The sequence below is a fragment of the Acinonyx jubatus genome, chromosome D4 (assembly GCF_027475565.1).
Source record: "Acinonyx jubatus isolate Ajub_Pintada_27869175 chromosome D4, VMU_Ajub_asm_v1.0, whole genome shotgun sequence".
NCBI classification, from domain to species: domain Eukaryota; kingdom Metazoa; phylum Chordata; class Mammalia; order Carnivora; family Felidae; genus Acinonyx; species Acinonyx jubatus.
Window position 1 is genome coordinate 82,506,078 of NC_069391.1, and position 21,494 is coordinate 82,527,571.

The window sequence follows — 21,494 nt, forward strand, 5'->3', positions numbered from 1 at the left end:
AGGACCCAGCCCTAGAGAACATTCCACCTGGATTCATTAACGACTGATGATGAGGCTACTTCTCTCGGTTCCTCAGCCAACTTCTCCCAGTTTGCCTTTGAGTCCGTCGTGGCCATCGCCAACAGTCTGCACAACAGCAAGGACCTGGCCAAGGACCAGCACGGGAGGAACTGCTTGCTGGCCTCGTACGTGCACTACGTCTTCCGCCTGCCGGAGCCGCCCAGGGACTCGCCCAAGTCAGGTAGCGTTGCCCCCGGTGTGGGCATCTGGTGGGCAGGCCCCCCACCCCCACCCCCACCCCCACCCCACTGCCACGTAAATAAAAATACAAGAAAATGCCCAACATCACCTCTTCCACGGAAACTTTTTTTCCAGGTAAAACCCATTTTGTTCATTTGTCACTTATTTTTGTATCAGTGATACAAAACGGAACGTGAGTGCTGAATTGAGAAGTTTATTTCTAGAGCTTTCCCTCTTGCTTCCTTCCTGCCTCGCTCCCTCTTTGTATACCGTAGGCACTTCTTTTTTTCCGCCGGTGGGATGACTCTCACTGGTCTTTACCCGGTGGGTAATTTCTGATGCAGGCGAGGATCTTTTCTTTTCAAAGATGGCTCAATGACAACAGGAATGTAGGACGCTAGGATGATAATGACCAGGGACACAACACATGTCTGACTGTCGTGGTGAGCACTGCTTCCTAAACGTCTCATTATGAAGAAAAGAAATCCCTGTCCTCATTTCCCCCAAACTAAACTTTTGAAATAACAACGGTGCCTTTCTCCAGTCTTCCCAATTAGTTACAGAGGTAAGAATCGCCCCGTGCTTCTAGTCAGCAGGATATGAAAAGTAGCAAAACCAAGCTGACAAACCTCCAGGTCCTACCTACAAAGAAACTTGCCATTTGTATTAGTCCACGCAGCCTCATTGCAAGTAAACCTGTAATCTCGACTGAGGTTTTTTGTGTAAGTTTTTTTTTTTAATGTCTATTTATTTTTGAGAAAGAGAGAGAGTGAGCAGGGTAGGCACAGAGAGAGAGAGGGAGACAGAATCCGAAGCAGGCTCTGAGCTGACAGCAGAGAGCCCGATGCGGGGCTCAAACTCACAAACCATGAGATCTTGACCTACCCCGAAGTCAGACGCTTAACTCCCTGAGCCACCCAGGTGCCCCTCGATTGAGTTTTTACAGAACTGGTAATATCTCATAGACTCACATAATCACTTTTGAAGACGTACACATCACAGTGAAAACTGATATGAGGCTCAGAGGATTCCTTGGATTCTCAGATCTCAGAACACCTCGCGGGACTTTTAAAGCTGTCTTAATGTAAATATTAATAAGTTTAGAAGTCCACATTTCTAGCTTGTCTAGAACCATCAGAAGCTCCAGTAGCCATGGGGTTGGCTCAGTAGCCGCCTCTGCCTTTGGATGAGGTGTGTGTTCCCAGCTCCCTGCTGCCTCCCACCTTATCAACTGCCCCTTGGACCTCCCCCAGTATTTGATATAAGACCCTAATTCCAAGATCTAATCAGGTGGGTTTTCGTTCCACTCCCTCCCTTCCCCTTTCAAGCACAGTAAGTAACTGATCCCCTTTCTGTTGACATGTCGGTACCTGGCTGGGTGCAGGCGCCCCCGCTGGCCTCCCTGACCCTCGCTACCACACCTTTGGACGCACGTCGGCTGCCGCCGTGAGTTCAAAGCTGCTGCAGGCGCGGGTGATGAGCAGTAGTAATCCAGACCTCGCGGGGCCACACTGTGCGGCAGACGAGGAGGTAAAGAACATCATGTCGTCAAAGGTAGGGAAGGTGTCAAACCCTGAAAGGTGACACGAGCTCTTTTCATTTTTCACCGAAACTTGGCAAAACGGCACGAAATCGACCGGGACCGTTGCCCCTGCTCTGGCTGGCCCAATGCTCTCAGGGCTTCAGCTTTGGAAGTGATTGAGACCATTCTGCCAATGGGCAGAGGCAAGCCTGGCATTTGAAGACCTGCTCAGTTAGTTGCCACTGGTGGGAAATCTTTAGGGGATAGCTGATTGAGCCGCATGGGGTCCATGGATTCTGTTTGCAAAGAAGCAAATGTAACTTTGATTGCTTTTCAGATGACTAGAATGGTGTTGTTGCCATTGTTGTTTTTAAATATTCATTCACATCCATAAGTTGATTTCCCCATATAATAGTTCCAAAGAGCGAAGCCAGGTTTTATAAACAAAAACCAAGATCCTGAGAGGGTTGATGACTTGGGCTATCCTGTTTTCCTACCATGAATTCTTTGCTTTTTCTTGGCACAATTTTTTATTTTGTAACACTCGAAAATTTATAGAATTGTTGTGAATATAGTACAGAAAGTTTTTGTATACTCCTTACCTAGTCTCTCTTTTATTAACATTTTACATTAGGATGGTACATTTGTCACAATTAACTATTGTTGATCCATTATTATTTTTATTAACTAAAGTTTCATATCTTATTCAGATTTCATCCGTTTTTCCCTAATGCCACTTTTCTGTTCCAGGATCCCATCTGGGATACCACAGCATATTTTGTAGTCCTGTCTCCTCAGTCACCTCTTGGCTGGGACAATTTTGTAGACTTCCCTTGGTTTTGATGACCTTGACAGTTTTGAGGAGACCTGGTCAGATATTTTGTAGAATGTGTCTCACCTGAACATTTTTTTCAAAATTGTGATAGAATCATGAAATTCACACTCCTGAGTGTATAATTCAGTATTGTTGTTTGTTTTTCCATAAAGCTGCCATCTGAATTTTTTCCCCAGTTATCTATGGATCTGTGGATAAGCTTTTAGAGTAATTTGATTTCCCCTGATTATGATAAATCAAACTCCTAGGTGTTGACATAATTTCTCTTACAAAATCCTCCCACTGGAGACAGTGTGTTGTGAGAAAAATGATTTGGAGACCAGAATTGGGTCTCGACTCTATCATCCCCCCAACTGAGGGGTCAGGGGCAAGTCTGATCCTGCCCTGGGCCTCCTTTTCCTTGTCTCTATGGAGTTTCTGAACCATGGATGAATTTAAGAAACACCTAGAGATCCACTACCAAAGATTCTAACAATCTAGAGTGTGCACCATATGAAATTGTTTCTATTCTACCTTTTTTGACTTCCACAATCAACCCACGGCTTCTGAGAGTCAGAATTTGGTCAAATTTCTGAAATGTTGTGAGCCAGATGTTAACCACAGACACTGTCAAAAATGAAATTATATAAACTAACAATTAAATAAGCTGTATTAACTAAAAAATAATCTAAATGTAATATGGTATCTTGGATTGCATGTTAAAACTGAAACTCTACGTTAGCGGAAAGACTGGTAAAATCTGAATCTGTGGTTTAGTTGCTAGTCATGAGCCCATGTTAATTTCTCAGTTTTGACAAAGGTATCATAGTTATGTCAGATACTAACATCGAGAGGAACTGGGCAAAGAAGGGTACACAAGAACTCTGTACTACCTTTGCAACTTGTCCATAAATCCAAAATTATTCCACTTTAGAAAGGTAGTATTGAAACGCCCTTCCTTGCTATTTTACTACGTTTTACTCTTATCTGTGTTCTTGAGGTCATTTGTGTCTATTGTATTTGTATGGAGGATATACAACAGAATGATTTGCTAGGACACATCTCTTCCCAACGCTCTGTTCAGTGACGTTATGTTAACCCGAAATCTGCCACGATGAAAGCACTTACAGCACAGAAATAGGCAAATGCTGCACACCAGCTCCTCCCCCTCAGAAGCCGGTTGTTACCTTTGCCAGCACACCATGGTCCAACCTCATATTTAAGGTCCCTTTAAGCATTAGCATTTTCTGATGGCCCCTGGGGGGAAGGGCGGGGAAATAGCCTGCAGCTATCAAGGACAGCCTTGATCATTCTGGTGTCCTTAATAAAAATGAAATTATTAAATTTCTATGTGGATTGGGTTAAGAATTTTCTAATCGTGTTGTAGCAAGGGGAGAACGTTTTGTCCGCAGTGGTTTTTGACAATTTTTAAAATACAGTGATTTAAGAGCCCACGACAGTACCATACTAGCCCACAGAGAGGCGCTGTTCCCACACTTTATTTTTCACGCCCTCCCAATAAAGTCACAACATGGAAGGGACTTCGGCAGCCCGTGTTTTTTTGTGTTTTTTTTTTTAATTTTTTTTTTTCTCAACGTTTATTTATTTTTTGGGACAGAGAGAGACAGAGCATGAATGGGGGAGGGGCAGAGAGAGAGGGAGACACAGAATCGGAAACAGGCGCCAGGCTCGGAGCCATCAGCCCAGAGCCCGACACGGGGCTCAAACTCATAGACCGCGAGATCGTGACCTGGCTGAAGTCGGACATTTAACCAACTGCGCCACCCAGGCGCCCCTGGCAGCCCGTGTTCTTAACGAGGTTTTAACTATGGGTCACTCTACACACTAAACTGCTAACAGTGATTATCTCAGGAACAATAAAATTAAATGTGACCTTACATTCTTTGCTCTGTTTTATATTTATGGCAATTGTCTTTCCTTTGTAGCCAGAAAAAAAAAGGCAGAAATGTATTGGAAATGAGTTCTGAGGTTGTGATTCCCAGACCGCAGGCTCATCTGTGCAGTGAACCAGTGTCAGTGGACAGATACATCATGGTTTGTGTTTTTCAGATTGCTGATCGTAACTGCAACCGAATGTCTTACTATGGCTCTGGCAACAACGATGTTCCCAGTTCGACCACAGCCCCGAGGCCAGCCAGCAAAAAGGTACAGAGCCGGGCAGTGTGAGTACTATCTGCCCGTGTCCTCTCACTATGATTTATAATAGACACCATAAAAGTGCTCTCCTCCCTCGTTCTCACCCTCCTGACACACACACACTTTTGTAGCTCTGTCCCTCATCCTCCATTTTTTGACCAATTGGTTTCCTATTCAGTGAGTGGTTCTCCAAATTTCCATGCATTCAGAAGTACCTGGAGGTTTTTTTTTTTTATGTTTATTTATTTTGGGGGGCGGGGGTTGGGTAGAGCGCAAGCAGGGGAGGGGCAAAGAGACAGGGTCCAGGCTCTGAGCTGTCAGCACAGAGCCCGATGCGGGGCTCTAACTCACGAACTGCGAGATCATGGCCTGAGCCAAAGTCAGACCCTCGATACGCTGAGCCACCCAGGTGCCCTGCCGGAGGGTTTGTTAAAACTGATGGCCGCACCCTACTCCCAGAGTTTCTGATCCAATAGATCTGAAGTGGAGCCCAAGAATTTGCATTTCTAACAAGTTCCCAGGTGATGCTCATCCAGGACACGGTTTTAGAAGCACTGCATTAGTTTCTTTTTCAGTAGCAGGTAAGCCGAGGACAGTTCGTTCTCAACAAAAGTGAATGGCAATAATTAGGTATCAGTTATTTCAATACTAGATCAAGTGACAGGAAATGCTTCCTCAAAATTCATTCGTTTTTAAAAATCTTTTTAATGTCTATTTATTTAATTTTGAGAGAGAGAGAGAGACACAGAGCACAAGCAAAGGGGAGGGCAGAGAGAGAGACACACAGAATCAGAAGCAGGCTCCAGGCTCCGAGCTGTCAGCACAGAGCCCAACGTGGGACTTGAACTCACACACTGCGAGATCATGAACTGAGCCAGAGTCAGACGCTTAAACGACTGAGCCACCCAGGTGCCCCAAAACTCTTCGTAATCGGGAGTGCCTGGGTGGCTCAGTCAGTTGAGCACCAACTCTTGATTTTGGCTCAGGTCATGATCTCACAGTTCATGAAATGAAGCGACGCGTCAGGCTCTGAGCCTACAGCATGGAGCCTGCCTGGGATTCTTTCTCTTCCTCGCTCTCTACCTCTCCCCCACTCATACTGTCTCTGTCTCTCTCAAATAACGAATAAACTTAATTCATTCTAATCAGCTTTACTTATGAGTTCAGAGACTTCACAAACTGCTCGCCAGAGCATCCTATATAAAAAAAATTCTCCTGCCCCAGTCACGGCTTGTGTGGTCTAAGGGGTGGGGGTGTCTTTCTTAGGATTTCTCCTCTGCCAGGCACCCAAGAATTGCTCCTTTATGGTAGTTACTTAAGCCCTTGAGTGTCTTTCAAGCCCCTTATTAAAATCTAAGTATGCTGATTGGAAGGATAACACAGTAAGCCGTTTGCAACAGCTGACGCCACGGGGAATGTTTATGAAACATGCAAGGAGGGAAGGAGCCTCAGCTCAGCTCACTTTGGACCAAGTGAGGGAAAGATCAAGTGTGGCGGGGTGGGGGTGCTGCCTGCGCCTGGGGGTGCAGACTTTTCAGTAGTCCAGGCACCCTATGTCTGGGGAGAGGTACCAGGAGTTACTTTTCAAAGAAGTGAAAAAAGATGGGGCCAGGTGCTGACAATAACTTTTGCACCTACTCTGAAACTTAGCTTGGGGCTTTGCAGTGACTGGTTACAAAGTCCCTCTTTTTAAAACCATGGTTTGCCCGCAGCCAGGCTTCCTTAAGGCAGGCCATCGCGTTTGGTTTTGCACTTGCCTTCTTTTGACTTTGTTCCTGCTGGTTTCAATGACCAGAAGCCAATCTTTTCATTTCAGAGGGCAGCTGAGACAGTGTTTCTTCGGTAGCTGAGCGAAAAAGGATTTAGCTGCTTGGCTGTCTCCTGTAACGTCAGGAGCAAGGTGTTCTTGTAATAATGTTGCCTGGTAAGCAACATAAATTACTTTAAGAAGCAGCTTATCCTCTAATCTCTTCTTGCCATAAGACTCTGGCAGTCAAACTGACCTATTTTCCAGAGGTTACCTTTGAAGCTAGTGGAGCGTGTCTTTCCTACCAGGGCAAGATCCGGGCGTAGCCAACTTACATTATAGGCACACTTAGACCACCTGCTACATTAACCTTCCGCCTCCTGGCGCTCTCAAGGGGGTGAGCTTCCTGGCAGTCTCCTAACAGCAGACAAATGCCTTCTTTCCGTGTGTTAAGATTATAAAGATTTGACTCACCTGGAAGAATGAAGGGGGGGCCTCCTGACAAGCTGAAACATCTAAGCATTTTGCACCCATCGCCATTAACCGGCTAAGGATATAAATAGAATACCCAGCCATCTGCACATGGGTTTTTCCATGAGTCTCCCTTTAGCTTACTAACTCTCAAATGTTAATGTCCGTGAGATAGTAAATTGGGTTCCTTGCACACTGTTCAGGGTGGGTGCTGTAAGGTTTTGTCAAGGGCAGCCTTTGCTATAATCAATTTTTGTTTTAGGGATTGAAGACTTAACTGCCGTTTTGCTGGTGCCCTCGCATGTGGTATTAGGATGCTCAAATCATTTTTTTTTTGTTTCCTTATTTTATTTTATTTTATTTTATTTATTTTTCAATATATGAAATTTATTGTCAAATTGGTTTTCATACAACACCCAGTGCTCATCCCAAAAGGTGCCCTCCTCAATACCCATCACCCACCCTCCCCTCCCTCCCACCCCCCCATCAACCACACCCAGCATGGAGCCCAGTGTGGGGCTTAAACTCAAGACGCTGAGATCAAGACCTGAGCTGAAACCAAGAGTCTGATGCTTAATCAACTGAGCCACCTAGGCACCCCTCAAATAGTTTAGCTCTCACCCACAGAACAATAAAAAATAGTTCATCTATATTTATGTTCGGTTTTATGATCACCAGATTAGCGAAATCCAACAAAAGTAGGCAGATGCTATTTTTTGCCATTAGTTAAGGTGGCCGCCCATCTCTGTTTGCCCAGGACCAAGAGTTCCCTGGGATGCAGGACTTTTCTGTTTCCAGACCAAGTCTCAGGAAAACTGAGATGAATTGGTGGCCTTACCTTTATTCTTGAACTTCCTCCCAAGCAAAGCTGTTGTCAAAGCATTAATAAGTAGTCAGATAAACCAGGGAATGGGAAATGTACAAAGATGCCACAGTCACCACCTGCTACGTTTGCTGTTGAGCAGTTAGATAACTCGAAAGGAAGTGTAGACATAGAGCAAAGCCGAGAACTTCCAGCATCTGACCCTGGGACATAGGAGTTGAGAAATGCTGAGTTCCCCGCTGTTTAATGCAGAAGATCTGCTCATAAGCCCAACCCATCGTGTTTCCTACAATGCCATGGTGCGATTATAAAAACAAGAATTGTCTTATCTGGAACAGAGCTTAATTTTTTTAATGTTTATTTTATTTTTGAGAGAGAGAGAGAGAGAGAGCAGGGGAGGGGCAGAGAGGGAAACATAGAATCCAAAGCAGGCCCCACGCTCTGAGCTGTCAGCACAGAGCCCGACGCAGGGCCTGAACCCATGAACCACAAGATCCTGACCTGAGCCAGAGTCAGGTGCTTAACTGACTGAGCCACCCAGGCACCCCTGGAAGAGAGTTTAGATACCACCTAGGCAACAGGTCTCGAATTGAGGTCCCTGGACCAACAGCACCAGCGTCACCTGGGAACCTGTTAGAAATACAAATTCTCAGGTCTGGCCCCAGACTTACAAGATCCAAATCCAAATCCAAAACCCTGAGGGCGGACCCAGCAGTCTTCGCGTCTCAACAATCCCTCCACACACACACGCATTCCAGTTTGACCACCATTGCCACCAACCAGCAGATTTATAGATGAGAAAACTGAGAGCCAAGAGAGGAATGGCTTGCACGTGGTCACACAGATAATTTGCCCCACGGGCCGAGAGGAAAGTAACAGTCTCAGCCCCACCTGCAGGGTCACTCCCAGGCAAAGGCCATTCCTTCAGACCTAGCCCTCTTCCATGATACCACCACCAGCCTCCTCCCACCTGCCTAGAAGATTCTCCGTGTCAGGTTACCTGAGCGCTGACCTTGCCATCCAGCTGCGGTCTGGGACACCTAGGACATGTGCGTCAGTAACTAACAAGCCACTAGAGAGAAGAGGTGTCAGTGTGGAAGGCCCTTGCCATCTCAGACTGGTTTCTCTGGTTCTCGTCCAGCATTTCCACGAGGAGCTTGCCCTGCAGATGGTGGTCAGTACCGGGATGGTGAGAGAAACCGTCTTCAAGTACGCCTGGTTCTTCTTCGAGCTTCTGGTGAGATCCTTGCGTGTTTGTGTGTCTACCCTGTAGGGCGTGAGAAACATGTTGCAGAAAGGCAGCGCAGTTGCCCAGGTTGGGGACTGACGTTTTTTCCCCTGAGTTGCTCCTGCTGAAAATATGGGATCGTTCCCTAAAATCCAACTCTGCCTCACTCCTCTGCCCGTCTTCCTACCCATGCTTGCCAATGCCACCTTGAGAATGTCCCTCCCGCCGTAGCTTCTTGCCATCCTTACCGCCCCACACCTGGCTGAGCTGCCATCGTCTGCCGGGTGCTTCTTACAATTCCTTTCTCCTTGCACGTGTTCGTTTTTGTGCTGGCCGGGTCATTTCGCACGGGGGCTGCCGATTCTAAACAGGTCGTGTTGCCCTCCTCTTGAAAACCCTTCACCAATTTCCAGCATACCAGAAATAAAGCACAAATTTTATCGTGGCTTATGAAGCCCTTATACGATTATGTTTCCCTCCGTCTCTCACCTGGGCTCATACTATCCTCCTCTCTTCATTCAGCCACGTCGTTCCCAGTTTGGTTCTTGTAAGATGCCGTGGCCTTTCCAGCCTCAAAGCCTTTCTCAGATTCTCCCTCCCCTCCCTACCTCCCATCCCCTGCCCCCGCCCAGGCACGCACATTTTGGGTTCTTCTCTTCGGGGTTCAGCTTAAACGTCACCACCCCTGAGAGGCCTTTCTGACCCGCTTATGCTGTAATATGTCTTCCTCTCTGCTGTTCTTCAAACACCCTGTTTATTTCCATTCCAGCAATCATCCCAATTTATATTTGTCTTTCCGTCTTGCTTATTCAACTGCTAGGATTTGGGTCTGTCTTTATGATCCTCTCTGTAGCCCCAGCACACTGCTTGGTACCAGACAAGCACCAACTGATATTTATTAGGGAAAGAAAAAAAATGAAACTTGCAAATCTGTTTACCCTCCAACTTCTATCAGATCTCTACTAGAAGGGCAGAAGGCACAGCTGTAGTCCTTCATTTTCGCATGAAAAGAACAATACTAATACCCAGTTTTTGAATCATTACTGGAAGGGAAAAGAAAGCAACTAAGAATGTCCGTTTTATCAATGTTGATAAATGGAGATAAATTTTGATATGATGTTAAATGAAAAAGGGATACAAGCATAGATACCAACCACAGCTGACTCGTGAACACTGTAGGGGAGAGGAACGCCATCCCCCCCAAGATGAAAATTCAGATATAACTTTGACTCCCCCCACGACTTAACTAAGAGCCTCCTGTTGACGGGAAGCCTTACCAGTAACATAAACAGTCAGTGCATGTTTTATACGTTATGTGTGTCATATACTGTATTCATACAATAAAGTAGGCTGGAGAAAAGAAAAAATGTTAAGCAATCATGAAGAAGAGGAAATACATTTACAGGACTGTACTGTACTTATAAAAAAAAAAATCCGCATGTAAGCAGACCCTCGCCGTTCAAACCCATGTTGTTCAAGAGTCAATTGTACATAAAAATGTATATACAGACAATCTCAGGGATTAGGGTTAGGAGTGGATTAGGATTTAGTGATAGAGTTAGCTTTATAGTCACTGGGTTCTTTCCGCTGTGACATTAAGTCAGTAATTTTTGTTTTAAGAGAGAGAGGGTAGGATTTCCCCCTGAGCTCTAGTTTATCTATGTAAGTTCAAGCCTAAGAAAAAGGGAACAGTACTGAATAATAGGATAGATATTAGACAACAAGGGGTCAAAGGAAACAAAAATAAAAGTCATCCTGGGGAGGAAATGAGAAGAGATGTGCAATCGGGTTAAAAGGAAGTCAGCCCGTGCCACAAAAACATCCAGGATTCAAATCTTTGAGCTTTTCACCGAGTCCCGACCCCTAGCTGGGGAAGGGTGTTTGCTAGAGAGGCATCTTTTGAAGGCACAGTCTGGAATTCTTACAACAGAATCTCCCGGGGGCGTGTTTAGTAAAAATGAAGCGGATTTTAGAGACCCTCCCTAGGACTACTGAATGAGGTAAGGAGAGGAGGACCCCAGGAGTGCACATTAACCTGTCTCCCTGGGGGACTTGTGAGCACCCCTGAAGATCCACTAGTCCACACCATCCCTGCCCCGCGAGGCGTCGACAGAGCCGAGGGTCTTCGTACCCACCACAATTTCCCGTTCTAAAAGCCAAGTTCATTAAGGTGGGCGGCCACAGCCTCCAAGTCTTGTAGCAACAACGTCAGCCCTGAGACACAAGCTCTGTGCTCTGGCAGCAAATGAACTGGCCTTGAAACCCTCTTGAGGCATGACAAGCATCAACACCAACATGCCATTCCTGTACGTCCCTGTACTCACCCCACTCGCCGTCAAGTTTCTCCACGTGAAGGAGATTCACTCGGGTCATTGTCCATCTGTACACAATTCATGCAGATAATCTTAAACCTAATTCATCTATCAGATGGCACGTGAAAAGTCGGGTACCAAAAACGAAATCTGATGTTGTGGAATCTCAAACAAACCAAGTCCCAAGGTATCCCCGTTAAAAAATATCTCACGTCATTTACGCATACACACGCACACATATGTAGACACACATGTCACCTAGTCATTCTTAGATATTATTTAGTAGTTACATATTATAAGCACAATTGCGAGACCGGAGAGCCAAAACTCTGATGAGGTTCTCAAACTCTGCTATGTCAGGGTTCCAGTAGCAGCCCTAAGGGCTCCTCAATACGTCCTTGAAACCCCAGTAAAGACCTGTGTGTGAGAAGTACCCTGGGGAGTCATCCCCATTGCACACACAGGACACGAAGACTGAAGCAGGGTTTGCCCAGCCCGCTCAGCCCCCGAGGGCCAGAGACTCAAGGGCTCTCGTACAACGTCAGTCCTCTTGCCACTTTGCCTCTCCTTGGAAGCTCAAAGTTACAAAACGCTTCCTTAGCCTAATGTATTAATCACATGCGACACTTTTATACTCAGAAGTCACCTTGAATACACTGCTTCTCCCATGCCCGGCCAGAATGGACTCAGCCTTTTGAGGGCTCAGTGGCTCCACCTGGCATCTTAGAGCTCCGTCTGTATTCTCTGAAGGTGTCACAATGACTGTCCTTCCTCTAATCCTGTAACTGCTGGCATCCCTGAGGAAGGAAAAATAATCCCATCCGAAATGTAGTGTGCATCTTCCCAGCTATGCGCCGGGCACCGTTTTAAGCATTGTCTCATTTAGTCCTCGAACAGCCTGGAGGCCAGAGTTTGCTCTCACCCCCAGTCTATAGATGGGGTTGCAGGAACTGTGGTGGCCCTAAGGAGGGCTCTGCGGGTCAGCCAAAGGCTTCGTCTGTACCCCTTTACTGCCCTTAACTGCAGGGAGCTATGCAGAGCTGCAGGGAGCCACGGTTCCAGAGAACCATGGAAAAGGTGAAAATTGCTTTTGATCTTGCACATTTATTGACTAGGACTCTGTGGCCCTGGGAGAGGAAGTGGAAGCTAAAGTTGCTAGCCCTCCTTCCCTCTAGGAGTCCCTGATGCTAAACAGAGGAGGGAGTTGGGAAGAAATCTCCTGCCGATCTGAGCCAATGGAAGCGGTTGGTCCACAGACAGATCACCCAAGACGCTGCTCTTACCCGGGGCTCTGGGTGTTGTAACCAAAGTGTGCCAGGGTCCCAGTAGGACGGCCTTGGCATCTCTCAGAAGGCCTCACAGGGAAGCACTCATCAAAGCGACTGGGCCAGGTGTGAGCACATGGGGTTGGCAAGGCACGGAGGGAGGAGTCTTTATCTGTCTCTAAAGGATCAAGGGCCGGGAACAGTGCAACTGGGACTTAAGACAAAGCTGAGACAGAGCAGAGGGTCCCCATGGCAGGAGCTGGATTCCTACAGAAATGTCCCCACGAGCAGAAGCTTGCCGCGGCCCCGATGAGGTCAGCAGAGGGGACGTATAACAGGACCTCCGTGTCCTCTCCCTCACTGATTCCCTCCCGGTCCCCTCCCATTAGCCAACTCCAAGCAGAAGCCCAAGGACAAGGAGGCCTGAGAGACGTAGTCCGTAGAGATCAGCTTGCCAAGGTTCAGAGGCTGACGCAGAACACCAAGCAATGGATGCAGGTGCCGGAGTGGAGGCAAATGGAAACTTTGCCGGAACTTTGCAAGGAAACGGATCCCAGACTCAGACAGGACATCCAGTCCAGCATGCATTGCGTGTGCATTTGCCTCATGGATGCTCAGGAAGCTATTTAAAAACCAAAACCGTTTTTTTTTCCTAAGAAGCCTGAGGAGAAAGAAAGGACCATCTCCTCAGACTCGGCCAACAACGCGGGCCATTTAACACCCTTCAGTTGCGTTAATGCCCGAGCGCTAACGAACAGCCACTGTGGCAGCCGAGTGTTGAACACAAGCCTGGGGCCAGTCTCATGCTTGCTAATGAACAAATCCCTGTGACCCTTGAGAAACCGCTGGGCCAGACTTTGGGGACCCACAGGTCAATGGGTGACCTAGTTTACTCACAACATGAAGTTTTGCACCAGCGGGTTCTTCAGAGGCACCCCTGCTGTGCATGGGTCATGAAGACCACTATGGGGGATCGTATTTTCCTGCCTTACCCCACCTGCAAATAACAGACCGAGCATCCACTGGCGTTTCCAGTGGATGTTCTTCTGTGCAGAGCCCAAGGACACAGTAGCTGGCAAGTTACTTACAGTCTGGAAAGAGGCCATCAGTTGAAAGTACGGAATTGTGAGAATTATTTACCGGTTGTAGGGTGGCCAAGCCCCGCAGGCAGGAGCCGGATATAACAGTGAGTTCTAAAAGCCTGGTGCCCCAGGGTGAGTTAGCCAGAAGAAAATCAGGATCGGGGCAGCTCAGACAAAGAGGCCTTGTCTTCCCAGGTCCTTTGTTAGGAGCAAAGTGGGAGAGACGCGGCTGTCAGACAAGAATGAGGTCCAGTGCCTACCTCTCATTCTGGTCCTCCCTCCCACCAAGTGTGTGAGACTCTGGGGGTACAGACACCTCCGTGTGCCCTGAACCAAGCAGGACCCTGCAGGGAAGAGAATCCATGGTTCTTACGCTGGGCTCTAGGATTTTAAGTCTGTAGGGCTTCCTCAAGCTGGCCCTGGTATTATCTGAAAACATAAAACACACACAGCCTGTCTCTTATTCTCTTCTTACTTTACCTTCTCTTTGTTTTTTTATCTCTGCTTGTCTCGGTGCTAATGAAAGTTGTTGGTCCTGCGTTCTTAGAAACAGAAATCTGCTGGTAGTGCCTGAGAGTCCTCCCTTGTGGCCCTTGGGACTGGAACACATTTTCCCATACAACTGTCTTTGTCCCCCCTTCTTCCAGCTCTGACCCAGGGCGTCATCTTCAGGCAGATGTGGGCGGTTAACTCCCGGGGCCATTTCTTTTTCACGACTCTCTGACTAGCCTGGGCACATTCACGGAAATGACCTCCGAGGGTAGGCATCCTAGGGTAAGAACTCCCAGCCTTGCCCATCAGAATGTCCCCGCCAGCCCTAAGCAACTTCCAGCGAGGACCAGACACGACTTCTGGGAGTGTCAAGGGGGCCTGTATTGACCCACGAATCTCCAGGCCTTGGGAAGAAGTGCAAAAAACAAATCATGATCGTCATTTTTTACAAATGTTTTTTAACGTTTATTTACTTTTGAGACAGAGAGAGACAGAGCATGAGCAGGGGAGGGGCAGAGGGAGAGGGAGGCACAGAAGCCGAAGCAGGTTCCAGGCTCCGAGCTGTCAGCACAGAGCCCGATGTGGGGCTCGAGCTCACAAACTGAGATCATGACCTGAGCTGACGTCGGACGCCCAGCCGACTGAGCCACTCAGGGGCCCCATGATCTTCATTTTAAATTGTGGTGGATGTGGTGCTGGTATTGTGCTATCATAATACAGGCAATCACCAGCAGACACACAGGTTTTTATCAGAACACACATTCTTAATACACATTTTTAAGTATACGATTAAGTATTTTTTAAAAAAGATGTATAAAACCAGCTAGCCTTATTGAACTCAAAACATAACTTATCTTAGAGGCACCATTCCAAATAGTGGCTAAGTTTCTGCCTAGCATAATATAGAATTGTTTCTAGAAAACTCTACTCCCGGTTTCAACTTGAAACCCAAGGGGATCATCTCTTCCTTCTTCTCCTTATTGTAGTTTTGGGGACAGAGGTGACTTCAGTTCACCTCAAAGACAGTATCATACACAGTTCCTCTTGTGTAATGTGTTGAGATCCATCATCCCGAGTGGCCACGGGAGCCCAATCTGTGTCTGCCTTCCCGTAGGCGGTCGAGAGCAGGGGAGTCTTCTAGCATTGCAGCTAAAGAATGAAGTTCCCTGGCTTGGTGAGCTGCGAGAAGGAAGCCCCTTGACTTGGGGTCAAGAAGAGGACATCCTTCCCACCTCCTGCCACCATGGTAGCCTTCTGTGCACCAGGAGCATTTTTTGTCCAGAGTCTGCTTGGGCAACCACCAGTGCAGATCAAGAGTTGGAAAGTCCGCCGTTAAGGAGCCTTCCTTCGAGTCCTTCCCCCTTTTCCACAGCGTAGAAGCAGGTCACCTGTTTCTGTGTTGACATTTCCCCCACCCCCTCTGCAGGTGAAAAGCATGGCCCAGTATGTACATAACATGGACAAACGCGACAATTTTCGGAGGACTCGCTTTTCCGACCGTTTCAAAGATGACATAACGACTATTGTGAATGTGGTCACCTCGGAGACTGCAGCCCTTCTAGTGAAACCTCAGAAGGTAACTGGGCCTTTTATTCTTTATTCTCTCAATCTTTTACCTTGAGCATCTTGTATTTTCATCAGCAGGGAAAAGCGTCATCTTAAGACAGTAATTTAAATGTGACTAAATATGACAACTCAGTATAGTTATACTGGATGGGACCCTGGAGTGGTACTGGGGGAATAGATATGGGCAGAATATTCTAGTTCTTAGAAAATACCTCTTGAGGTATTACGGCGTAATGGGCATGATTTTTATAGCCTACTCTCAAAGAACGCTGAAAAAAATTGTTTTATATATATATACATATATATATATGAAGAGAATGATAAAGCTAATATAGCAGAATGTGAAGTATTGATAAATCAGTTAAAGAGCATATAGCAGTTCTTTGTATTTGGAATTAGTCCAAAATAGAAAGTTTAAAAATAAATAAAACGAGGTAGAACAATTTTAAAGTTTTTTTTTTTTTAATTTTTTTTTTCAACGTTTATTTATTTTTGGGACAGAGAGAGACAGAGCATGAACGGGGGAGGGGCAGAGAGAGAGGGAGACACAGAATCGGAAACAGGCTCCAGGCTCTGAGCCATCAGCCCAGAGCCTGACACGGGGCTCGAACTCACAGACCGCGAGATCGTGACCTGGCTGAAGTTGGACGCTTAACCGACTGCGCCACCCAGGCGCCCCTAAAGTTTTTTTTTTTAACATTTGTTTATTTTTGAGAGACAGAGAGAGGCAAAACATGCGTGCAGGGTGGGGAGGGGGGCGATAGAGAGAGAGAGGGATACACAATCTGAGGCAGGCTCCAGGCTCTGAGCTGTTCGTTAGCACAGAGCCCAACGCGGGACTCGAACCCATGAACTGCAAGACCATGACCTGAGCCGAAGTCGGACACTCAACCAACTAGGCCACCCAGGTGCCCCCGGAAGTAGAACAATTTTAGAAGGCAGCTCTAAAATTTGAGGCAGCAGTGGTCATCATTAATACCTTTATCGTTATTAAGGATTTATATAGTAGGAAGTGCTCAGGAGAAGATTTCCGTTCGGTTATTTCTGACGGCAGACTTTCTGAGCCCAGCAGTGGAGTCTCCGTGTTGTCAGACACAGATGAGGAGCCTCAGTGAGACTGAAAGATTTTCCAAAAGCCACACAGCCAGCAGCGAGGCCAGGACTGATGATTCCAAGCCCAGAACAGTCAGACAGTTACGTCAACTGCCCAGGAGTGGCCCCTGTGCGGGACGGCTGGAGCCGGAGAACTTACCACTCAGAGATACTGTGGAAACTCCTCTGTGTCAGGTTTCTGTCCATCCCAGTGTCTGCTCAGCTTGGCCTGAGTTTGCAACGTGCCCATCATAACCAAAGGAAACTATTTTCAAATCGCATTTTCACTAGAGGCAGAGAACGCTGATTTCTCATTCTGAGAATAAAAGGACGTAAATGTGAAAAAGTGAATCCCCACTTACTCTGAAGTGCTGTAAGATGTCAAAAATATGAGCACCGAGAAGTAACCACAACAAAAGCCCTCGTCTCATTTCATGCAAGAGGTCACTCTACCGTGTGTAACTCTGACCTCTCTTGGGCTGGGAATGTTGCCTAATTGGAGGAAAAAAAAAACATTCCTGAGGTAAAAACCAATTCTTTATCCTGATGAGATTTTCTCGACAACCCTTATAAATTAACAACTTGTCTCACTGAAGATTGTGGGTATGTTTCAAGTTCGTCTTACCAAGACAAGAATTACAAGAATCAAATAATTTATGGCAGAGCCACGTGGAGAAATACGAGACAACCATTAAAAACTAGTTTTGAAGAAATGTTAAAAATGCAGGGAAAGGTTCGTGGTACAATGTCGAACGAAAAAAATGCAAGGCCCAACATGGTCTATAGAGACTGAGCTCAATTGTGTACATACACATGTAGGGAAAAAAAGGAATCGAAGGAAATGTACCTAAATATTAACAGTGAATAAAGAATTGCTTGATTCAGCCCAACACTCCTGGCACCCGTTAAGGGCTAACTTGTATTTTGCCACAATTTTGCCGGGTCACCAGCTTTGCCCAGTGTCAGTGTCTCCCCCAGGGACACGGTAGGACCTGTGTGTCCCAGCCTCCCTACCAGGCACTCGGTTGGTCATGATCGGGGCTTACCGCAAAATGATTCACGTGTTGGTTTTTTTTTTAAGGAAAACGAGCAGGCAGAAAAGATGAACATCAGCCTGGCTTTCTTCTTGTACGACCTTCTGTCGCTCATGGATCGTGGCTTCGTATTTAACCTCATCAAACACTATTGCAACCAGGTGAGTGTCCCACAGACCTAGCCGTGTTGTTTCTGGCTCCTTCTCCTCCAGTGCTGTGGTCACTGCCATGGTATGCTCCTTGCCAGGTTAGACAGCTTGACTCCCGTGCATTGTGGGCTTTCTGGTCATTTGTCTTCCGGGCTTCACTAGACACACTGGTCCGCACGGACTCCTGGAGCATTTGCCAACCCGAAGGGGCCGACAAGGTCGTGTGTGAGACTCGAGGGCTGTTGGTGCTATGGTCTTCTTCACTGCAACATTTAACAGAAATCGTGTGACCGCGGCATTCGCTCTTAGACCAGGTCTAGAATTCAAAGCATGGGGTCTCTTTTCACATATAAGGGTAATTCATTAAAATGTGGCTGTGGAATTCGGACTTTATTTTTTTTTAATTTTTTTTTTTAATGTTTATTTATTTTCGAGACAGAGAGAGACAGAGCATGAATGGGGGAGGGGCAGAGAGAGAGGGAGACACAGAATCGGAAGCAGGCTCCAGGCTCTGAGCCATCAGCCCAGAGCCTGACGCGGGGTCGAACTCACGAACCGTGAGATCGTGACCTGAGCTGAAGTCGGACGCTCAACCGACTGAGCCACCCAGGCGCCCCTGGAATTCGGACTTTAAAGAACCCTGATGGAATCTGCCAAAGAGCCCAGACCTCACTGAGCGCAAAGCAAATATCTCATGCCCCAGGAGCATCTTACCACAGCCCTCTCCTCAGACGTTTAAGGAGGATTCTTCTTTTGTTCGCTGTCCCCCTAAATTGTCCCAGCAGGTGTCCTGCAAGTGGTTGCTGTTGTGGCTTTTCCTTTCTTCCGCATTCCTCCTCTACCCACCACGACCGCTGTCACTGCCACTGTGACCACTACCCACCAGCACTGTCGCCACCTGTGACTCCCATTGCCACTGCCACCCACCCCCTCCACCAGCACCAGCACCGTCACCACGGCTGCCTTCTTCCTGTGAACCAGGCACCGTGCTGAGTATCTGATAGAACTAGTATCTTTAATCCTTGCAAGGTGTCCTCTACATTTTGCAAATGAGAAAGCTGCGTCGTATAACTTGTTGGTTGGAAAGAACGTGGTTGGTAAACCCAGTCTTGCCTGACTCCAGGCTACAGCGGACTCATCACTCTGTTCTATCAGGCTTTGCTTTCTGTGGTTAATCTCTTCATGATGCTGAGTAATTCACTCAACTTTTCTGGGGCTCACTTCCTCATTTGCAATATAGAAGGATCTTCCCCAACTCCCGAAAACAGACCATGACTTTTCTGAAGGAACTCCTAATAAGGAAACCCGCCTATAAAAAGAGAATCCTAAGGAAACCGCAAAATGCTCAGAGCACCGACATCTTGTGCAGCCCGGTCTCCTGACCCTACATGGATCTTCCGTTCCAGGTTCCACCAGCACGGAGGGGTGAAGGACGACGCCATTCCTCTCTGCCACCCCCATGTTTAGGGTTATGGGTCTTCAGAGGAATTGCCAATATAAATTAATCTGGTTTTCAAAACAGGTCGCTGGATGACTTACAAATATAAGCTAATCCCTTTTTTCAAAACTTAAAGTTGGACATATACAAAGCAGATACTAGAATACCATGGTAGACCCGAGGTTAGCTGCTGTTTAAGAAAGAATTTTTCATGACTCTTGTGAAACACTAAGGCAGACTTTTATTCAGGACCATCTGTATAAATGTGGGGACCATTGCAATGGGATTTTACAGTACAGGAGATGGGGCTCAACTCTAAATACAATAAGGAAAAGTGGGAATTTAGAACCAGGGAGCAGAGTAGGGGGATTAGTGGGGGGGGGAATTCATAAGCAGGAATATCAGGAGTGAGGGGGATTCTGGCTAAACCAACCTGACAGGATTCTGGGTGAAGGCAAGCCAGGGGGCTGGTGAGGGATGAGGGTTGGGGAAGTCAGTGAGATATCAAGGTGGTCAGATACTGAGGCTGGGAGACTCTGGCTAAACTGACTCAGGAGGATCTTTGCTGAAATCGAGCTCTCTACGACATGTCCAAGGGCAGGCCTATTTGCAAAAGAGCTCAGAGGAGCCTGACTCGAGTTTGGTGAAAGAGAGAATCTCTGTGACACGTGGGCAGCTTTCATTACCAGAAGGCAAAGGAGGCGCTCCAAAGGAGATGTCTGCCCGCCCTGCAAACTCACTTTATGATTTTCTCTTTTGCTTTCCTTTCTTCTCTCTTTCTCTTTTCCGTCTTTTCCTTCGCTTTTAAGGTAAGGCGTGCTTCTCATTTACCCTCTTTTTCTTCCTCTTTTCTGTCTCAGCTGCCAGAGAGCCTTCGAGTCAGAATCTATAAGCCGGTGTTCTTATCCCAGTGGTGCCATTAAATTCCTCTGCGATCTGGGGAGCTTAACTTTTACATGAGTGGCTTCCTTATTGGCCAAAAGACAGAGTTGGATTAGATTTATCCAGGCTTTAACATTTTCACTCTGTGCTCTGTTTGCCAGTGATATCTGTGGGTGTTGCTTAGTACAATTAATGTGGCCCTCAGGCCTAAAGTGGTCACTGACGCAGTCAATGGTGATTTACTCCATTGACCCCAGCTATGTAGGTACAGTATGTACATCATACCTGAGGCAAGTTTTTATTCTTCCAAAGTCCTCTGGTTTTGTCATTTTGCATAGCCTGATTCAAACATCCTATCACGTTTTCTGCCATTTATAGACCTTGTGACAATGGGTATGATCTTAGCCTTTTATTAATAGTCACTAACGATAGACAAATCTAGTTTTTCACTCCCTTGATGTCACTTTCAATGTGCCACTAACTTAACACCCATCCTTGGGTAGTGCCACTAAGGCTACCACTGCGGGTCCTGACCTTTGGGGAAGATGTTTCTGGAATGGCACCTTGCTCTTTTCTAAATATCACCAAAATTATTTTTGAAACTTCTGTCTTTAATGAAATCTCAAGGGAGGTTTTTAAGATACCTATACTGCGGGCTTCTTTCAAGGACAAATATCTTATGCTTTCAAGCTCTGACTAGTTTGACCCAACAACTCTTGGTGAGTGACCAGTGAGGGGCATAAGATCAAGTTCTAATCAGTCCAGTTTACTGGTGAATCCACGGGTGCAAAGTCAGCCAGCAAGACACAGTGACAAAGAGTATAGGTTCTGGTAACTTTGTTCACACAAAAGTCATGCTTTATTTTTTACGTAATCCGTAATGGTATCCCTTTGTTTCCAGTAAATGTCTAGCTACAGACCGATTGATCCTATAGGCAAAATGGATGACCCACCGCCCAATGGCTTCTCCTAAAATGGTTGAAAATATGTTGCTCCTTAAATGATACCGTTTATGAAACCACTCTGAAAGTGCAAGAAGAGAAGGCACGTCCGTTCACACAGATGAGATGCTTGGTTTCCCGTGCGGGGGCCCGAGGGTGTTGATGGTGATATATATGGAGAGGCTCAAGGTCTATCAGGTCCATCCTTTCCCTACTTTGTCTTCAAAGAAGCTGCCTCT

General features: G+C 46.7%; 1 protein-coding gene across 7 annotated transcripts in view; it reads left to right on the top strand.

Annotated features, from left to right (window-relative positions):
• Positions 1-21,494, top strand: part of DOCK8 (dedicator of cytokinesis 8) — a 225,281-nt gene that overhangs the window by 147,257 nt on the left and 56,530 nt on the right. For 6 of the 7 annotated variants that reach the window (XM_027041092.2, XM_027041093.2, XM_027041088.2 and 3 more), the window contains 6 exons: positions 77-241; positions 1,625-1,794; positions 4,647-4,742; positions 8,916-9,011; positions 15,580-15,729; positions 17,893-18,006. In XM_027041092.2, the coding sequence (XP_026896893.1) occupies positions 77-241; positions 1,625-1,794; positions 4,647-4,742; positions 8,916-9,011; positions 15,580-15,729; positions 17,893-18,006 (791 nt within the window). The remainder of the gene's footprint in view (positions 1-76; positions 242-1,624; positions 1,795-4,646; positions 4,743-8,915; positions 9,012-15,579; positions 15,730-17,892; positions 18,007-21,494) is intronic. The other variant, XM_027041089.2, reaches the window with a different exon arrangement.